General features: G+C 42.8%; 1 protein-coding gene across 2 annotated transcripts in view; it reads right to left on the bottom strand.

Annotated features, from left to right (window-relative positions):
• Positions 1-1,500: 1,500 nt before the first annotated feature.
• Positions 1,501-24,022, bottom strand: part of LOC309547346 (inosine-uridine preferring nucleoside hydrolase-like) — a 32,907-nt gene continuing 10,385 nt past the window's right edge. For both annotated transcript variants that reach the window (XM_082247184.1, XM_082247185.1), the window contains exons 2-6: positions 17,324-17,517; positions 15,632-15,811; positions 13,344-13,455; positions 9,599-9,735; positions 1,501-1,952 (exon numbers count right to left, since the gene is read on the bottom strand). In XM_082247184.1, coding sequence (XP_082103310.1) covers positions 1,605-1,952; positions 9,599-9,735; positions 13,344-13,455; positions 15,632-15,811; positions 17,324-17,506 — 960 coding nt within the window. In that variant the 5' untranslated portion in view covers positions 17,507-17,517 and the 3' untranslated portion in view covers positions 1,501-1,604. The remainder of the gene's footprint in view (positions 1,953-9,598; positions 9,736-13,343; positions 13,456-15,631; positions 15,812-17,323; positions 17,518-24,022) is intronic.

The raw sequence follows: 24,022 nt of genomic DNA on the forward strand, positions 1-24,022 counted from the left end.
CAATGGGCAAACTAGTTCTGGTAGGAGATAGGAAGAGAAGGAAAATGTTCCCTATGGGACAGAGAAAGGGAACAAAAAAAAAAAAACTGACAGGGAAGGGTTTCTTTGGTCAAAAATGTAAAATCATACAATTCCATATAGATCAATTACTTCTGGCTTATTTCTAATAATCTGAATGACCTTGAAATTTGTAAACTTACTTTGATAAGATCTCCACACATTTACTTCCTTGAATTCCATGACACATACTCACTATAAACTGTGAGTGGGCACTGCTGTGTCACACGTCACAGAGCCTATGGAAAGAGATTAGGCTCCATTCACATTGTGATTCGGCCCGTGATCTCAAATCGCTCTACAATCGCTCAACGCATTTTCAATGGCATCTAAAACACCATATCGCGTAAAGCTTGATGCCCAAAAAGGACCAGGAGCTTTTTTGGTAGACAAGCTTCACGCAATGCGATTTGCTACGTGATAATCGTGGTAAAACCGGACCGCGTTTTGATGCCATTAAAAATTAATGGCACAAAAACGGTGCACTGTGCTTTGCTAGCATTGCAGTGCTATTTGGAATGGCAGGCAGAATCGCGGCAATTCCGTCTCAATCCAAAATTGCTAGATGTAAATGGGGCCTTATATTGGATTGCCAAAAAGAGCTATTGTTTGTATTGATAATTCCATGCTGGTTATTTAATGAAAGAATATGCTTGTGACCCTAGAATTCCTTTAACCCATGGGTGTCCAACCTTTTGGCTTCTCTGGGCCACATTGAGTGTAGAGAAATTTTCTCGGGCCGCATATAAAATATATACTATAGTTAAGGTATATAAGTAATAAAACGCCGCTGTGCCCTTCCAGTGCTGCTGCCCCCCCCCCCCCCCAGCACTAATTTAACACAACTAGAGGATGATCCCTTCCGAGGCAGCCTCTGCCTACAGTTAGCTAGAAGCCGCTGTGGCCGTGCTCCTGACCTGAATTCCTTCTACCCCCATCAAAAAAAGAATTGTCAGGGGGCAGTGGGCCGCATTGCCTGGGGCTCTGGGCCGCATGCGGCCCCCGGGCCGCAGGTTGGACATGCCTGCTTTAACCCATCCCTATGTAAATCACAGCTTTTTATCAAAAATACACATTTTTAACAAAACATACGCTTTAAATATGAAAGCCTGTAAGTGTGCACGTGAGTTTAGAGATGGTTTTTTTTTTTATTTTTTTTCAAAGCACTTCAATCAGTTTCATAAGGAAGCAAGATGACCACTTCCAGAATTAGTGTGAGTGATTTCTGTAAATTAAGTCCTGAGAAAATCCCTATGTGGTGATTTGCATAATCTACACTTGAAAACACAAATACAAAGCAGGATTGCTGGTTATGGGCTTCTTGAACTCAGGGAACAAAGTCTATATATCACAGCTGAATAAGTAATACCTTCCATGTTAACTACTTTTGGCTTTCCTTCCTGGATTTTAAAAAGTGAAGTGTTATTTTTAAGAACAGCTCCCTGTTCTGATGCAAGCATTGGCATGGTTTTTGTGGTCACCTGGTTAATAGCAGTAGAGAAGTGAAGTGATCACTTCCTCATTACAGTCTGGTACATCAATGCAGGTTATTTCAATGCTTCCATTAAAAGACTTTTCAACTTCTCTGTGTCACATTTAGTCAGGATAAAAGCTTTATGTTTTTTTTGTAGTGTCTCCCGCAGATCCAACACCATCATCCCTCGAGTCAGTGAGCCACTGAGCTCTACGCTTACCGCACAGTGAATGACACCGGTAGCAAAGCTTTCGTCTATGGCTGCAGCCATTGCATAAGAATCACATGGCACAAATCCTTCAGTCCATGCTTCCCCTGCTTTGCCAGTGCGTCTTTCGGTGTATCGCTCAGAATGGGCTGAAATTTTCCTCATAAAGTCTGCCTTCTGGGTATCCTGGGCGAGCCACTCCTTGTAAAAGGTCTAGGAAAACAGACATCTGACGTTACTGAATTCCTCTTATGTACTAACATGAACGATTGATATCCCGCTAAAATGTGACTAATAAGTAACAGGAGGAGCCTTATCCAACAGTTCAAGACATTTGATTATGAGCTTTTAGATACAATGGAGCCCTTCAGAGTATGTCCAAACTAAAAAGGAGACTGTTGCAAACACCTTGAATGCTAGCAAGTTACATTTAAGAATGTTTGTATAAATTAGCAGCTCTATTCTAACCATATGTAGAAACATTTCAACAATCCAAGATTTCTATTACAATTATGATGTCTGTATGAGCTAAATGTGATTTATCTCATCCAAGATTTGTTTTTATCTTTATTTACATGCATACAATATGTATGAAAAGCAACAATCAACATTCTAGTAATCAAAATGTGTACGACATCTTGTCCCCAAGACACAAAAAAGAGTGAAATGAGCAAAGTGAGAGAAATATCCCATCTTACACAATTGTCACCAGAACAGGTACAGTATCATTATTAGAAGTGGTTTGGGACCACTTGGAAGAGGTGGTCCCCGACATGATTCACTAGTATCGTTTGCTCCAGTGTGAGTGCAAACTGTGCCAGAGCACAGTTTTCTCCACAGAAGACTGTGTACTGAATCAGGGATCTCCGAAACAGCAAAAGGGATGCTTGGGTCAGCAGCATCATTAGAAATCAAAAATATGACCAGCATTAGTAGTACTAGTCTAACCCATGAGATTGCGTATCAGGGTCCTGTTTGAGGCATCTAACAAAACTGTCTGCATAGTAATCATATTCTGCCTTTCATTTCCTCATCTGCCTTAGAAACCCGAAGCTGACTAATTGCAAAGGGTAATGAATCTTCTAACACATTTGAAGCCCAACAGTCTACTCCCTTATGCCCCGTACACACGTGCAGATTATCTGCAGACTTACCTTTTCTATGTAGTACAAGGGCCTGCCGGATTGCATACAAATTGGAAGTGTTTAGGTTTGACCTCATATTATATGGTTTTGGTAAGTCTGCAGACAAAAGTCTGCAGATAATCTGCACGTGTGTATGGGGCATTACAGTCTACGACTCAAATTTTAAAAGTATAACTAAAAGGCTAAACTTTTTACAATTTTTGATAGAGTAAAGTTGGGATTAGAACACCTGCCAGGTTTTCATTGTTGTCTGCGAGATTCACCTTCTCCATTTGTTCCATTTACTTTTATCACCAAAACTGGGTCTATAGTCCAATGGGGACACTAGTTCTGAGGACCCTGGTGACAATCAGGGATTCTCTAACTTTAGATGAATATTCCCTCACTTCCGGTTTTGGCGTTTGAACAGGAAACACGAAGTGAAGGAAAATCTCTTCAATGGGACCCAGATGGCAAAAAAAATGTATATATATATATATATATATATAATATTTAACCTGCCCCTCACTCTAGCCAAAAAAAAACACAAAATTGGATTTTTGTCTTACCGTAAAATCCTTTCCTCTGATGTTCATTGACGGACACTGCTCCAGAATCATCTTGACCTTTGGGTTATACTGCCCCCTACAGGAGTAGGACACTAGGCAGAAAAAAGCTTTACCACACCTTTGGGGCAGTCCCAGGGGATATACTCCCACACTCTGCTATAGGCACCGTTTTGTTGCAAGCAGTATCAGAAGAAAAATAACCCAACTCAGTAGAGAGGTGGGTGCTGTGTCCACCAATGAACATCAGAGAAAAGGCTTTTACGGTAAGACAAAAATCCAGTTTTCTCTTTCGCTCATTGATGTCCCAAAGCAGTGTCAAACGTGAGTGGTGGGAAAACACAGCAGAAAAAAATCCCAAAAGGTTAAAACTAGCCAACCAGGTAACATGGAGCTCCATCAGATACAACGGGAGCTCACCTGAAAACAATACACCCTCAAAGAGGACCAAGTCCTCTCAAACATTGGCCCGCAAAACCTTGCAGCATCTGCAGATTCCAGTACGTCGACTTTGTAAAATTTTATTAAAGTGTGCACAGACGACCAGTTGTCCGCCTTGCAAACCTGTGTCACTGACGCCTGATGGCAGAAGGCCCAAGAGGCACTAAGCGCCCATGTAGAATGTGCCTTAACAGAGAACGGGGGAACCTGACCCTGGATTGAATAGGCCTGCACCACCGTCTGTCTAATCTATCTAGAAATGGTCACGGCAGATGCGACCAACCCTTTGCGAGGCCCATCTGTAAGGACAAATAGTGAAGATGATTTCCTAAAACGACTCGGTTGCCGCAAGGTACACCCTGATCGCCCGAACCACATCCAGAGAGTGCAAGGCTCGCCTTAGGATGTTTAGGCTTAGGACACAGGAAAGGCAACACAATGTCTTTATTCTGATGGAAACCAGAAAAAACAAACTTAGGAAGGAACGACTGACAAGGGTGAAGTACCACTTTATCTCGGTGAGCCACCAGTAAGGTAAACGACAAGACAACGCCGCCAGCTCCGACACCCTGCATGCAGAAGTAATAGCCACCAAGGCTACCTTCTGGGACAATGTAAGCAGAGGAAACTTGCAAATATTTTTGAAAGGTGGCTACTGGAGCACCAAAAGGAACAGGGATGAACCCCCAAGAGGCTCACTCCACGCAATGTACGTCTTCCAAACGCAATAGTAAATCTTCCTAGAGGTAGATTTCCTAGCCTTTAACAGTGTGGGAATCACCGATTCAGACAACCCCCTATCATTCAACTCCTGGCTTTTAACAGCCAAGCCATTAAAACCAGCGACTGTAAAGCAGGATGGAAGATGGGCCCTTGGGCCAATTGATCTTCTCTGAGAGGAAGTCTCCAAGGGGCATCGACGACCAGCCATATCAAATCGACCAAGGCCAGTCTGGGGCTACTAGGATGACCTGAATCCCTTCTGCCTCGATCCTTCGCAGGAGTCTCGGCAGAAGTGTTAGCAGGGGAAGGCGTATATCAGATGATACTGGCCCCAAGGAGCCACTGGTGTGTTGTGGTAATCCGTCTGCCAATTTTTCACCCCTGGAATATGCCCAGCAGAAAAGGCTGGAATGAAATATTCTGCCCACCTTAGAATGCTGGCTACCTCCCGAGCCGCGAGGACCCTACTTGTGCCCCCTTGGTGATAGACATAAGCCACGGCTGTGGCACTGTCTGACTGAACCCTTACCGGGCACCCCCGAAGGCGATTTTTCCATGAGCCAGACAGTCTTATCCCCCAAAGATCTAGTAGATTGATCGGTAGTCTTGACTCCTCCAGAGTCCAGACCACTTGAGCACATCTGTGCAGGGCTGTGGAGTCGGTAGATAAATGTGTATCAAATGTGTATTAATATGTATTAATCGTTCGACACTGACTTGGGTGGGTGGCATTGCAGTAACTATTCTGGCCATATCACTAACGATCTCTGGATAAACAAGGATGGCTACTTCAACAGTAAGTTTTGATGAGCGATCATACTGTTCAACTTCTTTTAGTGCTTTATAAAACTCCTGTGGGAATTTTTTTTATTTGGACATTTACTGGTTCTGTAACGCTTATGCGACGTCACTTTCCTTTAGCAACTTCCATTTTGTCTAAGAAGGAATCAAAGTCTAATTCTTCGAAGAAGATGATCCTGAGTTACCACTATTGCTTAAAAGAACTTCATCCTGTGGGAGGTATTTCAGGTCGTAATCCCTTCATGCGAACTGCTACATCATAGAGGGCTTTTTTCCCAGTAGCAGTCTGTTCACTGTTCAACAAAAGTCGGCTCATTGGGTCGACATAAATAGCCGCTAACAAGATTTCATTTTCCAGCAAAAGACTCTCTCTTTTCATCATTGAAGATACAATGCCCTCGGCTATTAACCCTCCATTTTTGTTCAGGCGATATAACAGGGTCTTCCATTCCAAGAGGAATTTACCCGGGGTTAGATCGTCACATTGCAACCTCTTGGTGACAGTGAAGGGGTGAGAAAGAAGGTTCTCCAGCTCTTTTGTTTGTGTCCACTGGCTTTCAGTTAATGCAAGATTTTCATTGTCCATTTCTTCTATGAAGTCTTTAAGTTCAAGCAAACGCTTCACCATTAAATAAGTGCTTCCCCAGTGAGTTGTTTGATCCAAAATGGCTCATTTTCCTGCACGTCTTCAAAATTGCATCTGTTTTCGGGGCCCTGGCTGCAACAGTTACTAGCCATAATTTGCCAATTAGTGTAGCTGCATGGCAATCTTTTAATCCATCTCTTATGGCAAGTTGCAGTGTATGAACAGCACATCGCATATGATGAATAGTAGCAAGCTTCAATGCTTCAACAAAGTTGTCTAAAATGTCAGCATTCTCTTCAGTTTCTAAACTTTCTCCAATACTTGCAGAGCTGTCTTCCTCTAACTCTAATATCTGTTTGTTACTTTCTTCATCTGCGTTCATCTTCTCAATCGTGCTCAACATGTTAGAAGCGTTATCTGTCACCGCACACAAAATCTGTTCCTTTGTAATATCAAAATCTTCTATAACACCCTCCACTAACTTCTGAGTGTCCTTTAATCCGAGGGTCTGTGTTATTGTTTTGTTATCATCCAAAATCTAACATTAATAGCAAAATAATTGACTCTGTGACGTGAACATGCATCCATTTTAAGGAAGACAAAACGTCCTTTCAGTACTTTCTGTAGTTCTTCCTTTTTACATTTGGCCTCCTCAATTATAAGTTTCCTTATACCAAGTCATTAATTATAACATTTTTTGAATTGGGACATTTAAACTTGCTTTTTTTTAAATTCCAATCTAAATTTAGTTAGTAGGAGTAGGAGTCGGAGCATTGTTTGCCGACTCCGACTCCAGGTACCCAAAATTTCCTCCGACTCCACAGCCCTGCATCTGTGCCCTAAATGACAGGCTGGCTGGCAACCGTGGTGAACATCGTCCAGTACAGGGGAAGGAAGGATTTGCCCTGTCAAAGCGCAGATCAGATTGTCTAGAGACTGGATTCTTGGCATGAAGTGAAACTGTGCAAAACGGAACCGCCTCAAAAAAGGTAGACACCATCAGGCACAGCACCGCATGCAAGTCCTGTGGGATGACCGGCTGCTGGACAACAGGAGCCGAATCACATCCTGCAGCTTTTGTAGTTTTTCCCCTGGAAGAAACACCCTGGCTGAAGCCGAGACCAGAGTCAGACCCAGATAGTCCAACTTGGTGGACGGAACCAGAGCAGATTTTTGGAAAATCAATTTCCAACCAAACTCCTGCAGAGTCCACACAGTGATTTCCAGGTTGTTCTTTAGAACAGTCGGAGACTCTGCTTGCAGAAGATGATTGTCTTGGTACCCAGTACCGCAATCCCCCACTGCCGCTACAATGCCAACACCGGGACCAACACTTTTGTGAATACCCAAGGAGCTAAGGCGACCAAAGGGTAACATCACGAATTGATAATGCTCCTCGCCCATGGAAAAGTGGAGGAAACGCTGATAAACTACATATATTGGAATATGGAAGGGAAGCTTTCTTGATATCAGTAGAGGCCAGAAAATCCCCTTGGTGTAGAGATGCCAATACTGTACGAAAGGACTCGATTTGGAACGTCTGTACCTGCAAAAAGCGGTTCAAAGCCTTGGGGTCCAGGATTGGACGTGCCTTGCCTTCCTTCCTGAGAACTGTAAACAAGTTTGATTAGAAGCCTTGAAAACTGTCCGATTTTAGAATCGGCCTAAATTTTGAAGGTGTCCGCCGCCAGAACGCGAGCCCCAGCCGATCCGACCACCCATGGCAGCGGAAGGGAAGGCGGATGCCCACATGGAAGGCAGTAGCTTCAATCATCCTCACAGGGGCCGCCTTACATACATTTCGCCAAGTAGGCCGCAAAGCCGCACCCTTAATTTTAGGCCAGATCCGGCCACGTGAGGTGCTTACTTGCGGATGGAAAAGCATCCGCTCCCCTAGCCCAAAGGACATCCCTGCCCCAGTCACTAACCCCCAGGAGGCAGGGAACCTGCTTGTCCACCCGTTGTGCAACCCGGTCAGCAGCAACTACAGCCAACCCCCCATTTTGGTGCATGTGGCAAAGTCAGCTCACTACTGCACTGGGGGAGGTTGAGGGGCCAAAAGACCCACAATGACCATTTAGAGGGGCTGGGGGAAAGGGAGGGGAAGCCGGTGGTCCGACCGTCCCAGGGAGGGGCCCATGTCCACCCCAAAAGATCACCAGGGGAGAGGGAGGGACGCTATTTACCACACCATGGAACCGAGTGGGCACCGCTCCGGGCAGACCCCCACACCATCGGCATGGGGGTGCTGTGGGCCAAGATGCACTCTGGCTGGGAGCAGGTCATACGCAGGCCAGCCCCTGTCCAGTGGAGCTATGTCATGGCTGACCTAGCGCAGAGCTGAGGCCAGCGCGCTCGCTGGCCGGACTGGTGATACCATAAGGATCTAGAATATCCAGTCAGTCGCCAAATCCAGCAGTTGATTGTAGTTCTCACATGAACAAAAAATAATAAAAAAGAGGAAAAAAATGTAATTTAAAAAAGGAAAGAATGCTAGGATCAGAAATCCCAGCAAGGAACTAGGTCCTTACTCCTGACTAGGCAGAAATAAAACTGCCTATATCCCCAGGGACCGCCCATAGGCATGGTAAAGCTTTACCTGTAGGGGGCAGTATAACCCAATGGTCAAGAAGATTCTGAAGCTGTGTCCGTCAAAAAAAGTTTTGTCTTTAGTAACCGGTCGCAGGCCACAATTAACTATGTGGTTTTACCGCCCCCAAACTGCAAATGTAAAGCTCTTCCTGTCTTGAGCCCCCTGAGACTGCTTTCACCCTGATGGACTGTGGGTGCAGCGCAGTGCACCTGTGGCTTTCCTACGGGTCAGCTGCACTGAGCCATAGACTTTTATTACATCTTGTGGGTGTAGTGCACTTTCTGAAAGCGCTTTAAAACTCCTTCATTCAGGAGTGTTATCACACTTTCCGAAAGCATATCAAACACACAGGATATAATAGAAGTCTACGGCTCAGTGCAGCTAACCTGTGGATCAGTGTGAAAGACACCCAATAACCCCTTTTTAAAATTGCAAATATGCTTATTGCAAAAGTGCAGCGTATGTAATGTTCGATACACTGACCTTTTCCTCTTACAATCTTTGCTGGCATTGCTCTCCAGGCTGCTAGAAACGTCCCAGGTGAAGTGCACTTGGTATCACTCCACCTGAGCTCACAGTCAGCGCTACAGAGGAAGCACTGGTTTATGCGACTCCTGCTCTCTCCGCAGCCAGTGCTACATGCACTCTGATGCTCTTGGATGGCTGGCTCGCAACCCAATGATCATGATCGGGCTTGCTGACCCGCCATCCCAGACCACGCGCTTCCCTGCTTTGAGTTTGTGGGCCACATCAGAGGTAGCCTGCGGGCAATGAGTTGGGCACCCATCCCCTACAGCAAAAGGTGGAAAAGCACTAGCATAGATTGTGAATGTAGCACTGCCCAGCAAATATGTGATAAGCAGCGCTTGCTTTTCTGTCATTACCTCAAAGGAAGGAAAATAAAAAACAGAGCAATATCCAATTCTTTTGTTTGGTGCATGTACAGTATACAGTAATCCCCACTCAATATAGAAAAAGAACAAAATAATGTATTTAAAAACATTTATAAATGTGTTTCATCTTACCCAAGGAAGCATGTTTTTGAAAGTGAACTCCCAGGTGGAAATATGTGTTGGACAATCAAAGCCATTTAGAACTACATATGCAGCTTCTGGATCACATAAAAAGTTGAATTCGCCACAAGCTGTAAAGTTTCCTCTAGCTAAGAATTGAAATTAAAACAAATTAAATAAGAAATACATTTGTTTAGGAAAGCTGGACTGCCAACCGAAAATTTACTTTAACTGATAATTGCCTAAAACACAGCCAACTTTAACAATTTTAAAGATAATGACAGTAAAATACTTATGATGATTGCTCTCTTGTGGAAACAAAGCTTAAACGTCACCTAGATGGAGTTTGCACTGAAAGATGTAAGAGTGTCAACATGTGTAGAACTTACTCAGTTTAGGATATATACACATCTGGCACTGGTACACTCTGGCTTTCCTCCATGTAATAGCTACATACTAAAGCAGACATGTTTGAATTCCAGTCTGGGTGGCAGCCAGGGTTCCCTTCATAGATGCAGCAAAGGAGTGAGCATGGCCACCCAGAGACACCATACACACATACATACACAGTATCTCACAAAAGTAAGTACACCCCTCACATTTTTGTAAATATTTTATTATATCTTTTCATGTCACAACACTGAAGAAATGGCACTTTGCTACAATGTAAAGTAGTGAGTGTACAGCTTGTATAACAGTGTAAATTTGCTGTCCCCTCAAAATAACTCAACACACTTTAATGTCTAAACCGCTGGCAACAAGAGTACACCCCTAAGTGAAAATGTCCAAATTGGGCCCAATTAGCCAATTTCTGTCCCTGGTATCATGTGACTCGTTAGGGTTACAAGGTCTCAGGTGTGAAGCAGGTGTGTTAAATTTGGCGTTATCGCTCTCATACTAGTCACTGGAAGTTCAACATGGCACCTCATGGCAAAGAACTCTCTAAGGATCTGAAAAAAAAGAATTGTTGCTCTACATAAAGATGGCCTAGGCTATACAAAGATTGCCAAGACCCTGAAACTGAGCTGTAGCAGGGTGGCCAAGACCATACAGCGGTTTAACAGGACAGGTTCCATTCAGAACAGGCCTCGCCATGGTCGACCAATGAAGCTGAGTGCACGTGCTCAGTGTCATATCAAGAGGTTGTCTTTGGGAAATAGACATATGAATGCTGCCAGCTGCAGAGGTTGAAGGGGTGGGGGGTCAGCCTGTCAGTGCTTATACCATATGCTGCACACTGCATCAAATTGGTCTGTATGGCTGTCATCCCGGAAGGAAGCCTATTCTGAAGATGATATACAAGAAAGCCCACAAACAGTTTGTTGAAGACAAGCAGACTAAGGACAAGGATTACTGGAACCATGTCCTGTGGTCTGATGAGACCAAGATAAACTGATTTGGTTCAGATGGTGTCAAGCGTGTGTGGTGGCAACCAGGTGAGTAGTACAAAGACAAGTTTGTCTTGCCTACAGTCAAGCATGGGGGTGGGAGTGTCATGGTCTGAGCCTGCATGAGTGCTGCTGGCACTGGGGAGCTACAGTTCATGGAGGGAACCGTGAATGCCAGCATGTACTGTGACATACTGAAGCAGAGCATTATCATCTACCTTTGAAGGTTGGGCCGCAGGACAGTATTCCAACATGATAACGACCCCAAACACCTCCAAGACGACCACTGCCTTGCTAAAGAAGCTGAGGGTAAAGGTGATGAACTGGCCAAGGATGTCTCCAGACCTTAACACTATTGAGCATCTGTGGGGGATCCTCAAACAGAAGGTGGAGGACCGCAAGGTCTCTAACATCCACCAGCTCCGTGATGTCATCATGGAGGAGTGGAAGAGGACTCCAGTGGCAACCTGTGAAGCTCTGGTGAACTCCACGCCCAAGAGGGTTAAGGCAGTGCTGGAAAATAATGGTGGCCACCCAAAATATTGACACTTTGGGCCCAATTTGGGCATTTCCACTAAGGAGTGTACTCACTTTTGTTGCCAGCGGTTTCGACATTAATGGCTGTGTGCTGAGGTTTTTTGAGGGGACAGCAAATTTACACTGTAACTTTAGCTGTACACTCACTACTTTACATGGAAGCAAAGTTTAATTTCTTCAGTGGTGTCACATAAAAAGATAGAATAAAATAGTTACAAAAATGTGAGGGGTATACTCACTTTTATGAGATATATATTTTTTTTTTTTTTGGTTTAGATATGCTTTAGTGCAGGTTCACGCTGTTCCGACTTGTCAGGCGACTTGGTCGCCTGACAAGTCGTGCTCCATTCTGTGCAATTGGAACCATTCTAATAGGAGCGACTCAAGTCGCTCCGACTTAGAGAAAGGTTCCTGCACTACTTTATGAAGTCGGTGCAAGCCGCGCCGAAGTCGCGGTGCACGGCGACTTCATTAAGTCGCCCCGAAGTCGTGTCGCCATAGTGTGAACGGACACTTAATCTGATTGTATTATATTTGTTATTATTGCATTATTATATTTGTTATTATTGCATAAACCTTTATTTTGCAATTAAACCTTTTTTTTTTTTCAAAAGCCTCCACAACACTGGTTATGCTAAGTATTTTGGGTTTAAAGGATACATTTGTAACAAGTAACACCAATATTCAGGGTGTAACATGTTACAGATGCACTGCCCCCCGCACCCCCATTTTGACAGCGAGTGGGGAGGGGGAACCTTCTCCCCCTGCTCGCTGTCACAATTTTAAAAAAAGTGGCTGTGCTGCTTTGCCCTACTGGCCGCAGCATTATTTTACTTCTGTGAATGTGAAAACTACACCTTCCAACATCCTGTGCGGCTGTCAGGTTGTAGGTTTCAATGAACTACCACAGCGCTATTGAGCGCTCTGCTAGTTCTTTGATTCTTCCTGTAAATGCACATTTTTCAAAACATGGTCCCCTCATAATATTCACATTAGGTGTGTAGACCTAGGAACTCCGGTGAGCATATTTTACCAATAACGTTTCTAAACAATAAAAAGATATTGTCAGTTTTAACTCTCTAGAATTTACCAAGAACTTAAAGCATAACTCCACTTTTGTTGAGAAAAAAAAAATTCCCCTCTGGGTGATCTCTGTACATTGCAGGGATTTTACCAAACTTTGTTGCAGATTCCTATCTTTTCTTATTCTGAAGAAATTATTGTTTGTTCCTCTGTGCAGACTGGGTCAAATGTGAGTGGTTTCATAATTATTTATCAGCTGTGGCAGCTTCAAGGCTCTAATGAGGGAAGCTGCTGGGCCTGCATCCCTTTAGACGTGTTTCTATTGGGAGTATCTCACCAAAAATTACATTTTTGTAGCAGGGGGTGCCAGAAATCTGACTTGTATCTTAGGCAGACTTCTGGGAAAATAGGTGAGCCAATCACACAAGCTGGAAATAATGTTTCTGGGGTGTGGTCAGTACACATTCTGTGTACAGAACAGCTCCAGGTAGCCATATTGCAATGCATTTTCAGAAAATTACAACAGCTGCAGATTGAAAAGTAAAAGGTAATTTTTAATAACATTCAATTACAATATGATTTGTGTCGCAATTGTATACGCTATATATTTTTTTTTCTTATTTGCTGATTTTTTCCCCCACGAAATTGGAGTTACCCTTTAAATATTAGTTTGGGGTGGATAGACCATCAATGAACTTTTTAAAGAATAATAGACATCAGAAGCCAAGGAACTTAATTATGCCAAAACCAAATGACCAATATGTTTACTATAGGAGTTGGCTTATTGGAAATAAACATCATATACTTACACTCCATGTTACCTCCCATAATGAAAAGGCTTTTGATCTTTTGTGGGAAAGTTGGATCCATATTGAAAGCTAAAGCCAGGTTTGTCAATGGACCAGTTGCAACAAGAGTGACCTAAAATTTAAAAATATATATGATAAAAAACACACAGCAAGACATCAGTTTTCCTAGCTAAAGCTTTACTCTGAATATTCTTTCAAACCCATGGAATAAAACACTGTCCATTGATTGGACTAACCCAAGATACAAATGAACAAGCAAATAGCTTGGTGGTTAATAGTTCTGTGAACCACAAAGACACTGTTGGATAATCCTGTGGATATCCAATTACTATGCTAATACATGTTGACTGGGGTTTTTGTGATTAAAATGTGTCATGCATTACAGCTTAATTAACTCTTACCTAGTTTATCAAGTCTCACAGAATCAGCAAGATCAACGCCATGTCTATTAAGTATTCCAATTTATTATCCCTACAAACTAATGCATAAAATGCTTGCTCTACAAAAAGGATGGACAAATTAATGTTGAACACAAGAGTCAGTTATGGCAGTCTAAACCGCTGAACGAGCAATATTAAGGTAAACCTTTAGTGTTTTCAAAAAATAGCAACTAAAACTATGGTTGGAAGGTTGTTGACTATACAGGTAGTGTGCAAGTTATGGTGTCTGTAATCCAAAAGAGACCCTAATTTAAGATGTATGGACACAGCACAGGATTGCTTTAAAGTGTTACTAAACAAACAGTAAAATATGGTCGGTATAAGCATGCTTGTTATACTCACTGAAACCTAAGGGGTAATCCTCTGCATTGTAAAAAGGCTGTGTGATCCAGTCTCTTTGATCCGCCTATTCTTCTACGGACTCCAATTCATCTCCTCATAGAACAGAGCATTAGGGGGATAAGCTGCACATGCTCAGTTTGGTGTGCATTGTTAGAGAGTTTTTTTTTTTTTCCTGGGAGAGTGCATCTGATCAGCACAGGGCCAATCAGCACTGTCTACACAGAGGGTCAGGGGCCCTGCAGCCATATTAGACAGTCAGGAGAGAGTGAAAACTCCTCCTAAGAGCTTTAACCAGATACAAGTCAAAAGACTGCTCTAACTGCTGATTAAAAGAGGTATTTAGTAGTTTATATTTACTAAAACTATTGCATTTCCATATTCTGTGCACTGTGGGAGACAAGATATAGTGAATGCAGGGTCCTGGGTTTAGTAACACTTTAATGACCTTCAAATCAAATGCAAACGAGGCTCTAAACACTAGGATTGCCAGGTATGACAGATTTGTTCTATTCAATTGTATGTGTAGAATCGGGTTTGTTTTTTCCGCAAAGGAATATTGTTTCTTTTGAATACACAAATCAAGTACTACTGCTATAAAATAGGTATGTTATAATGGCATTTGTTGAGAAACCTGCTATCTTAGCAGTTTTTTACATTTCTTTAACATGTTTTTCAGCAATTCATGTTACCTTATGATGGCAAAGTTCTCAAAAAATGGATTTTCCAGAGTAAGAAAAAGAATCTGAACTCTGCAAAAAGGTCCACTAAATCTACAGCTGAGAATAAAGCTAGAATAATTACAAAGGTTTGACAAAAAAGGAAATAAACATGTTTTTTCTTTGATAAGGAAAGGCAACAAGGAAACAGACTGCTCCTAAAAGCTGGACAGCACTGATGTGCATTTGAAAATGTTGTACCGAATTGGAATCCCCTTTAAATAGGATGTTCATCCATATCAATCAAATACTGCAGCTACTGAGTTTTATTAAAAGGACACTTATAGGTTTAGAGATCCAGTGCTGTGCTCACTCAGGCCAGTTCTTTGCAGGTTTTCAGGCCTTCAGTAATGGTGCGTATATTGTGGGAAGCCAGCTGTGACTCCCTCCAGCTTCACTGCTGGTTTTCCAATGTGGATGCCCAAGCCACGCTGCAGTTTCTGAATGGTCCCACAGCTTTCTGGGACCTGTGACATGTTCCAGAAGGCTGCAAGCAAAGGGGGGGGGGGGGGGCAAACCTCTGCTAAGATCGCATAGGTTGTCCAAATGGAAGTTGGGAGTGGGTACATAGCAATATTAGGTACCTGCTCCCCCAAAAAGATGTGCCAAATCTAGTAGAGGAAGGAACAAGGGGACATAAAGCAGAATTTCCCATTTAGGGTGAAGTTCCGCTTTAAAGTAACACAAAACCCAACTACATTTTTAAAATGCTTCAGAAAATCTCTTTAGAAGAGGGGAGCTGTAGGTTCACCAAAGTTATACACCTACAGTACAGAAAAACGTGTCTCACCTGCCCAGGGTGTTCATTGGCTATCCTCAGCATTGCAAGAACTGCATGTTCTTTGTTCAAGGCTTCAAGACCAGGAAACGCAAGATCTGGTACATTGCCCAAGCCATCAACTCCATGATATTCGCTAGCATGGATATTTTTCCCAAGCAACGGTCTGCTTGCTCCACCATAAACAGGAATCTAACATGCAAAACAAGTTCATTTAAGATTAGATTAAAGTGAATTCACTAAAAAGTGAAGAACTCTGGTATATAGATCCTCACTACAGAACGGTTTTAACAGTTTAAGGCCCGTACACACAATACCGCTTTATGATCGTTCGTACACAGCTTTTGTCCAAAATTATTAAAAGGGACAAACATGAAAATATTTGTCGCACAATACCAGTTTGTGCAGTTTGTTTAATCAGTGCAGTTTTCGTACAAAAATACAATATATTACATCACTTCTAAATTTTAATCTGCCGTACGAATGCAAAAAAAGAAAAAAGGATGATCGTTCGTCTAATAATCTCATTGTGTGTGCTTTAATCTCAGTTTCAAAACCTGTGAGGATTCAAATGTAAACAAATGGTTTTGTAAAATAGATAACCAGAAGCATTGTTGTCTGTGTCTGCCCTGCTTTCGAATGAACATGTCAAGTTAAACTAGCAGGATATATTTAATACTTGTTAGAATGTGGTTAGGCATACACTGTGTGTGTGTGTGTGTGTGTGTGTGTGTGTGTGTGTGTAATATATACACACACACACAAATATATACACACCTATACATACATACTTTTTATTGATTTATAGTCTTTCTGTGAATTTGGGGGCGGGGGGGGAAGAGTTCCAAGGTCTTGGGTCCACACTAGACAGAGGACATAGACATGGGTCTGACACAAAGCTAAACCCAGACCACTCAATCCAAGACATGACTCCCCCCAATCAACAAAGCACTTTGAGAGCTTTGACTGACCACTGAGGCTCCAGCCTCCCTCCAACATTAGTCATTTGAACTAGTTGCAGAATACACCAAAAAAAAAAAAGGCACACGCACTATTTTTTTGTAACCCAGTGCAGGTAGCATATTGCCATGTGTTGTGGAGTGCTGCAATGCACATACATAGGCAGGATGTGTTGGGAGTGCCTATAAGAATAAATGGCACTGCAGTGCTCCAACGCACATAAAGCACATTTTCACATGCTGACACAGCACAACTGTGTGAACTGGGCTCAATGCATTGTTGAGCAGATGTCAAGGTCTGGTGTAAGGGCCTAGAATCTTGCAGTTTTAGAAAGTCCACACAAAAGCAGCTGGTGTTCACAAACATATTTGCAGGGACACCAAGAAGCTTAAGTTCTGACACTATGGTTAGCTTGATCACCTGAATTATTTACAAAAAAAAAAAATAAAAACCTTCACGTATAGCCATTACATGCAGACTAGAAGAAAGGAGGGAAAGGGGCACACTCAGGTTCTGATCATTTTTTTTTTGTTAAACTAACCCAACTGCTGTCAAAGGCACAGAGACTCCATAAACCAATCATTTTCACAGATTTATGTGTTTTTACTAAAATTTGTAGGAGACAGGGAGATAAAAAGGATAGAGCGACCAATGAGGTAACACTTATGTTACTGAAAGCATAGCATCCTTTATAACATAACTTTAGACAGTACTTAAATGTATAAATCTGGAATCCACAGCTACCTCAAGTCTACTGCAGCATTTCAGAACACACAGGACATTCCTGCAGACATTTTCTAAGGTAGAGTTTCCATGACAGCAGGTTATACCCAAGATTTCGACATCAGGAGCTGCAAAAGCCAACATAAGTGCTTGGGCATCATCCACCCCGCAATCCACATCCACCAGTAGCAACTTCTTGGCCATGGTGTGTAATTCTGAAAGAAAAACAAAAACAGTCATGAGATAAACTAAAGAGGCACCTTCCCAGATTTCAGGTCAGAGAGGTGAAAAACCATGAGCATGTACAGAAAAGTACAATAAGATAAACTCTTCCAAAACCATTAGTAAGACCAGTATGTTGTCTGGTGATTTAAATGAATAATGCAGTATAGCATGTCCTGTTCGGTGAGTCACATGTCTAGGTATTGTAAAAATGCACCTCTGATTTTCCTGTACTCCAACCTTTGCATTAGATAGAAAAAAATTGTTAGGATAGCTACAGGTCACATTATCATTTAGGAATAAAATATGTTAAAACACTAACGTTTTTTTTTTCCTTCCAATGTACACTATATTGTACTGACAGCAGGCTTTTGTAGGACAATCTAGAGAAAGTTCACTATATAACATGGGAGTATTTTTCATTTGTTCACATCTTCTGACAAAAACAGCTAGAGGTGCATTGAATGGAAATTTTGGTGCCAAAACTGAAGCCGAAAATTCAGGATGCACTTGGCCGAAATCGATAATGACAGTTTAAAAAAAAAAAAAAAAGTATATATGTATATATTAAACACACACACACCACATCACATATATTGTATTATAATCAACTTTTTATTATCATGAACTTACATTAATATGAATTTATTTCGGCCATTTTCGGCACCTTTAGCACAAGAAAAGCTCAAGAAAAATGCATCTCTTTAAATCCTATGTAAGTCTTCACACTGGTTCTTTGAGCTTCCGTTGTGGTGTTAAATATGGCTTGCTGCATTTTTGGTCAGTTAAAAAATCTGCACCACAAAAAAAATGCACCTTCCAGTTCAAATGCATTAAAAACACATCAATAATGCACCAGTGTTACGTTTTTGTTTCTATGGCAAAACACACCATAAAACACGGTAAAAAAAGTGCATGCATTTTTGGCTTCATTATCGGCACCTTTTTCTCTATCTGCAAAATGCCAAAAAACACAATTTTGGGCCGCTGAAATTTCGGTGCATCTCTAGTGGCGGCTACACACAATTTAAGAATTTATGAATGCTTCCACATAGGACTCACTGATACAGGTATTCTGAGCCTGTAAGGCTTCATGTACATGGCCATACAGAATGCAGAGCCTCTGTGATGCCTCCCCCAGCACCCGCTGCATATACCTTCATGCGCACTGATACATGCTCCAAACACACAGAGAGTTTGCCTTTGGATCATACAATTTGTCAGTGTGTGTGAAGGTCCTTTACAGAAATCCCGGGGGGTATAGCTGCCTCTTCCCATTCCAGGATGCATGTAGGGCCTTGCGCTCACACGGATAGATGCCACAAAAGAAAGAAGGGCATCCAAGGGGCTCTGGGTCTTTGATATGAGTTTAAACAAGGTAAAAAGAGGGCAAAAACCATATGAAGAGCCCACTCGCTCCGGTTAGGCCACTCAAAACAGACAAGGCTACCCTCCACTGGGTACTCCAGCAGATTACCAGAAAAAGAAAAAAAGAGTTAGGTACCTGGTAACTCTTTCTAAGAAGTTTTCCAGAGCAGCATCTGAGAGATAGGCTCCTCCCACCTGAAACAGGAAACACAATAGTACACCATTATAAAAATGTCAGTCGTACCTTCTGTCTCAGTAATATTAAAGCGCCAAAAGGAACCCTCAGTAAGCTCAGGAGTCTGCAAACCCTATTTTGCCTTGTTCTTTAGGGCGGGAACGAGTGCTGCCCTGGAAGACTTCTTAGAAAAAGAGTTACCAGGTACCTAACTCTGTTTTCTCTGATAGTCTTCCAAGGCAGCATCTGAGAGGATGTACCAAGCAACACTTACTAGGGAGGGGATAAAGTCTGGAGCACCTTGCAACCAAATGTCCGGTCCTGACTGGACAGCTGGTCGATGCAGTAATGCCTTGCAAAGGTATTGAAGCTCGACCATGTCGCTGCCCTGCAGATCTGCTCTGGTTCTTTCTGCGCTTGATGATGCCCAAGCTCTGGTCAAGTGGGCCGTGACTTTGCTCGGCGGGGCAAGGTTTAGTGTTTGGTAGGCTGTCTGAATAGCAAGCTTTATCCATCTGGCTATCATACTTCGGGGCCGGCTTCCCCTTGTTGACTCCTGCATGGAGAATGAATAGTGTGGGAGTTTTTCGGCAATCTTTTGTTCTCTCGAGGTAAGCCATCAGGAACTTTCTTTCATTTAGCTTGTTGTAGGTGACAATTTTCTTGCTATCCATCAAATTTGGAAGGGAGGGAATAACCACATCCTGAGTTCTGTGGAACGTTAGAGACTTTTGGTAGGAAGGCTGGGTCAGTTGTGAGGATAATTTTATCTGTCAGAATTAAACAATATAGTTCTATTATGGTTCAAAGGGTGCTTAGAGGAATCCTTAAAGTACCATGGAGAGGTCCCATGTCGGAGTTCTGCTGAACTTCATGAGTTGGCTTTTTTCATCGAGAGAAGGAATCTTCTTATGAGCCTATCTTCTGCCAGCCTAATGTCTAGGTGGGAAGATAGGGCTGCCACTTGAACCTTCAAAGTGTTATGGGAAATTCCCTTGTCCGCTCCTTCCTGTAAAAAAAAATCTAAGATTGCTGGAATGGTCCTCTTGTCAGGGTCTCATTTGTTCTCATACCAGAAGATGAACGTTTTCCACACTTTTCGCTCTAGGTCACAGGTTTTCTGCTGTTCAATATGGCGTCAATCACCCTGTTTGACAGACCTTTGTTCTGTAGCCTCACCCTTTCAGGAATCAGACCGAAAGCTTCATGATCTTGTGGTTCGGGTGGTTAAATGGCCCTTGCGATAGGAGGTTTGGCATGTCTGGAAGTGCTAGATGTGACTAAATACTGAGATTTTTTAAGTGACGGAACCATGGCCTCTTAGGCCAATGAGGTGCAATAAGTGTATCAACTTTTATATTAGGGCACTTGGGGGGGGAGGGGGGGGGCTGCATAACGCAGATGGGAAGCCCAGCTTTGGTTGAACACATCTACCCCGATGTTCCCATCTGCAGAGTTTAGAGAGAAGAGTTTTGGGAGCTTCGTATTTATTTTTGCCACAAACAGATCCACTTCGGGCAAACCCCAGACTCGGGTGATCCACAAGATTTCTTGATTTAAAGGACCGTTCCGTCTGTTTTATGATTTTTCGGCTTAAGAAGTCTGTCAGTGTGTTGTCAGTTCCCTTCAGATGGATGACGGAGATGGAGCTGATGTTTCTCTCGCCCCACGGCAGTGTTGTTTCTGTCAGGCCCATTAGACGGGTCGATTTTGTACCCCCCCCCCTTGTCTGTTCAGGTATGCCAGTACCTATGACAGTTGTGGCATTGTCTGACTGAATGCTGACGTCTTTGTCCTGAATCGCCGGTTGGAACACTTTTAGCGCCTCCTCTACGGCTTTTAACTCCTTCAGGTTTGAGCATGCTTGACACCAGTGGGGGGTTCCATTTTCCTTGTGCACAGTGGTCCGCCATGTGTGCTCCCCAACCCAGGGCGCTGGCGTCCGTAGTGATCTACAGCGGATTGGTCTGTGTCCATCTGCGTCCATTGAGGTAAATTAGTGGGCTGAGCCACCACCAGGGCATTCTTTTGGTTACACGAGGAACCAAAATATTCACCTCTAGGGACGATGGGTTGCCATCCCATCGGGCCAAAATGTGATTCTGTAGAGGTCTTGTGTGGAGCTGGGCCCAGGTGAGGCCGGGATTGAGGACATCATTAGTCCCAACACTGCGATGCCCCTTCTGATGGTCATGAACTTGGTTTCTATCAGGGATTCTATCGCTTCCTTGATCTTTGACTTTTTCCTCCGTCAGGAAAATCTTGGTTATTTTGACATATATTATGTAGCCCAAGTATATGACTCTCTGGCTTGGGATTAATTGCGATTTTTCTTTGTTCACGATCCATCCTAAGCCTTGCAAGTAAGAGATGCTCTTTTGTAGATTGGCATCCAGTCTGTCTGCTGATTCGGCAAAGAATAGTAGATCGTCTAGATATGGCACCACGCCTATGCCTTGCTGTATTAGGTTTTTTAAGGCTTCTGCCATTATTTTTGAAAAAATCCTGGGCGCGGAAGAGATCCCTGACCCTGGACCACAAATCCTAGGTATTTTGTATGGCTCTTTTTTTAATCGGTGTGTGTAGATATACATCTTGCAGATCTAATGTGGCCATAAATACTCCTGCCGGGAGGATATTTCTGACCGAGTAGATGGATTCCATCCTGATTTTTTTGTACTTTATCTTTTTGTTGAGCGGTTTTAGGTTCAGTATGAGCCTTAGCTTGCCTGATGTTTTTTTCCTCGCAAATATGTGCGAATAGACTCCAGTCTTTTCATCCTCCGGTGGAACATGACAAAGCACTTTTTGTTTTATTAGATTCTTCAACGCAGATAAAAAGGCTTCTGTTTGGTCTGTGAAATTCGGGAATGTTGTCACTAGATACTTGGGGGGGTGAGTGGAAAACTCTATCGAATGGCCTGCTAACGTACAAAGAACAAATCCGTTTTTTGTGATTTTCTTCCACTGATGAGCAAAGAATGCCAATCTGCCCCCAGCTGGAGATAGTCATTGCTTTTTGTTTTTTGGAATGGAAGGCTTGAGGATAAAATCTCCCTTGCCTTTTTATTTTGTTGCGTCAAGTGCTTCTTTGATCCCGCTTTTAATAAATCTCCTAGACTGACGAAAGGGGGGTTTCCCCGGCTTCTTTTTGGTTTTAGGAAACACCTTATTTTTGGCTGCAGTTCTGTCTAAAACATTTTTTAAGTTGGGTTCGAACAGTAAATCGCCAGTGAAAGGGATGACGCATAATCTATTTTTTGGAAGCAATGTCCCCTCCCCTTGACTTCAGCCACAGGACTCTCCTAGCAGAAATAATTAGACCAGTGGTCCTGGCCGATATCCTCACGGATTCAGCCGACGTGTCCAGGGGGAATGCTGCCGCTCTGGTCAGTGTGGGTATGGTTTTCACTAGCTCTTCTCTTGGGGTATCGCCTTCTAGCAGCTCTTGCAAGTGCGTCAGCCAGACTAATAAGGTCCTGGCTTTGCAGGTAGAAGCTATGGCTGGATTCAGATTTGCTGCTGCAGCTTCCCAAGCTCTTCTCAGAAGTGCCTCTGTTTTTTGTCCATGGGGTCACTGAGAGTCCCGGCGTCGTTGAAAGTTAAGCTAAGACCGGTTTGATACCATGAAGAGGGAGGCGTTGTAAGAATATTTAATAATAATATCTCGCGCTCGTACTTCATTATGTCAGAATATTTATACTGCTCTGAATATAACAGTGTCTATTTATGTCAATAAGCAAAGATCTGTGAGAAAGGAGAATCTTCACTTATTTCCACAAATCAATATGTAGTGAATTATTTTTAATAGATTAATTTCTTTTTAAAAGCATATACCAATCTTAGTGAGTACAGTCTACAGTATGGAATATATATAAAATATTTATTCACTACCATTATGTCTTATCTGAAAAGGTGTCTATGTAAATCTTATTTACGATCTTAAAAGAAATACCTCTGTTGAAACTCTATTCTCTCTTGTAAGCTTGTAAGAGACATTTTGCAAATGAACATATATGAACTTTTTCACCTTAAACAAAATGGAAACTATACTGTTCAGAATCTTATATGCATAAGAGGGCTTTTTAAATCCATTTTTCTTTTCTATTATTATTTCAATCACCCAAATAATCCTGACAGCGTCTACTTTAGGGCATTTTGCCCAGGATTTAGTATCCTCCTCTGTGAAAAGATATATGCGTTTATTTGCAGCTGAGGTGAAGAGCTTCTTTTCTGGTTCTTCCCCATTCTCACATGCCGGAAATGTTCTTGATTTTTTCGGTTGTAAGCCTTTATACATCTTATCGTGTAATGAAAGCTCTGCGACTTTTTGCTCTTTGATATCCAGTGTCATGGCTCTCAGCAAATTATCCATGTCTTCCGAGGGAAAAAGTGTACCCTCTGGTGCTGGATCTTCATCTTCTGAGTCCGAGCATAGGCCTTCTTCGGATTCTGATTCTGGGCTATCTGAATCAGTTCCCTGCTCCACTGGTTCCACCTCGTCCCCGCTGCATGAGGGGATGGGTGTCTTACTGGTAGATGAAATGCTGGCCTGGCTGGAGCCTCCAGTTTTTCTATGGCCGTACGAAGTGGCCCAATCATGCTTTTAATTTCCTTTTTAAAGGAGTCAAGTTTGTCCTTAAGGAACAGCTGTGACTCTTTGGCCACCATTTTGTTGATGCATTTCTGGCATAGGGTTTTTTTTCCATTCTGGAGGAAACCTGTGACCGCAAGAGGCGCATTCCTTGCTACTGGTCTTTGCCTTTTTCTCTTTGGGGATCTTTGTGTGTAAACAAGCACAAAGGACCCAGTGAGGCAGGCAGTTGCCATACACAAACATGAATGATCATTTGTAGTAAGGTAAAGACAGAGGGAACTCCAGAGTGCTCTGGCTTACCTTGGAGCTGTTCTGACCGGCAGGATACGCAGGGCAGGGTGGGGAAGCATCCGACATG

This window comes from Pelophylax lessonae (assembly GCF_965119305.1).
Source record: "Pelophylax lessonae genome assembly, chromosome: 2".
Lineage (NCBI taxonomy): Eukaryota > Metazoa > Chordata > Amphibia > Anura > Ranidae > Pelophylax > Pelophylax lessonae.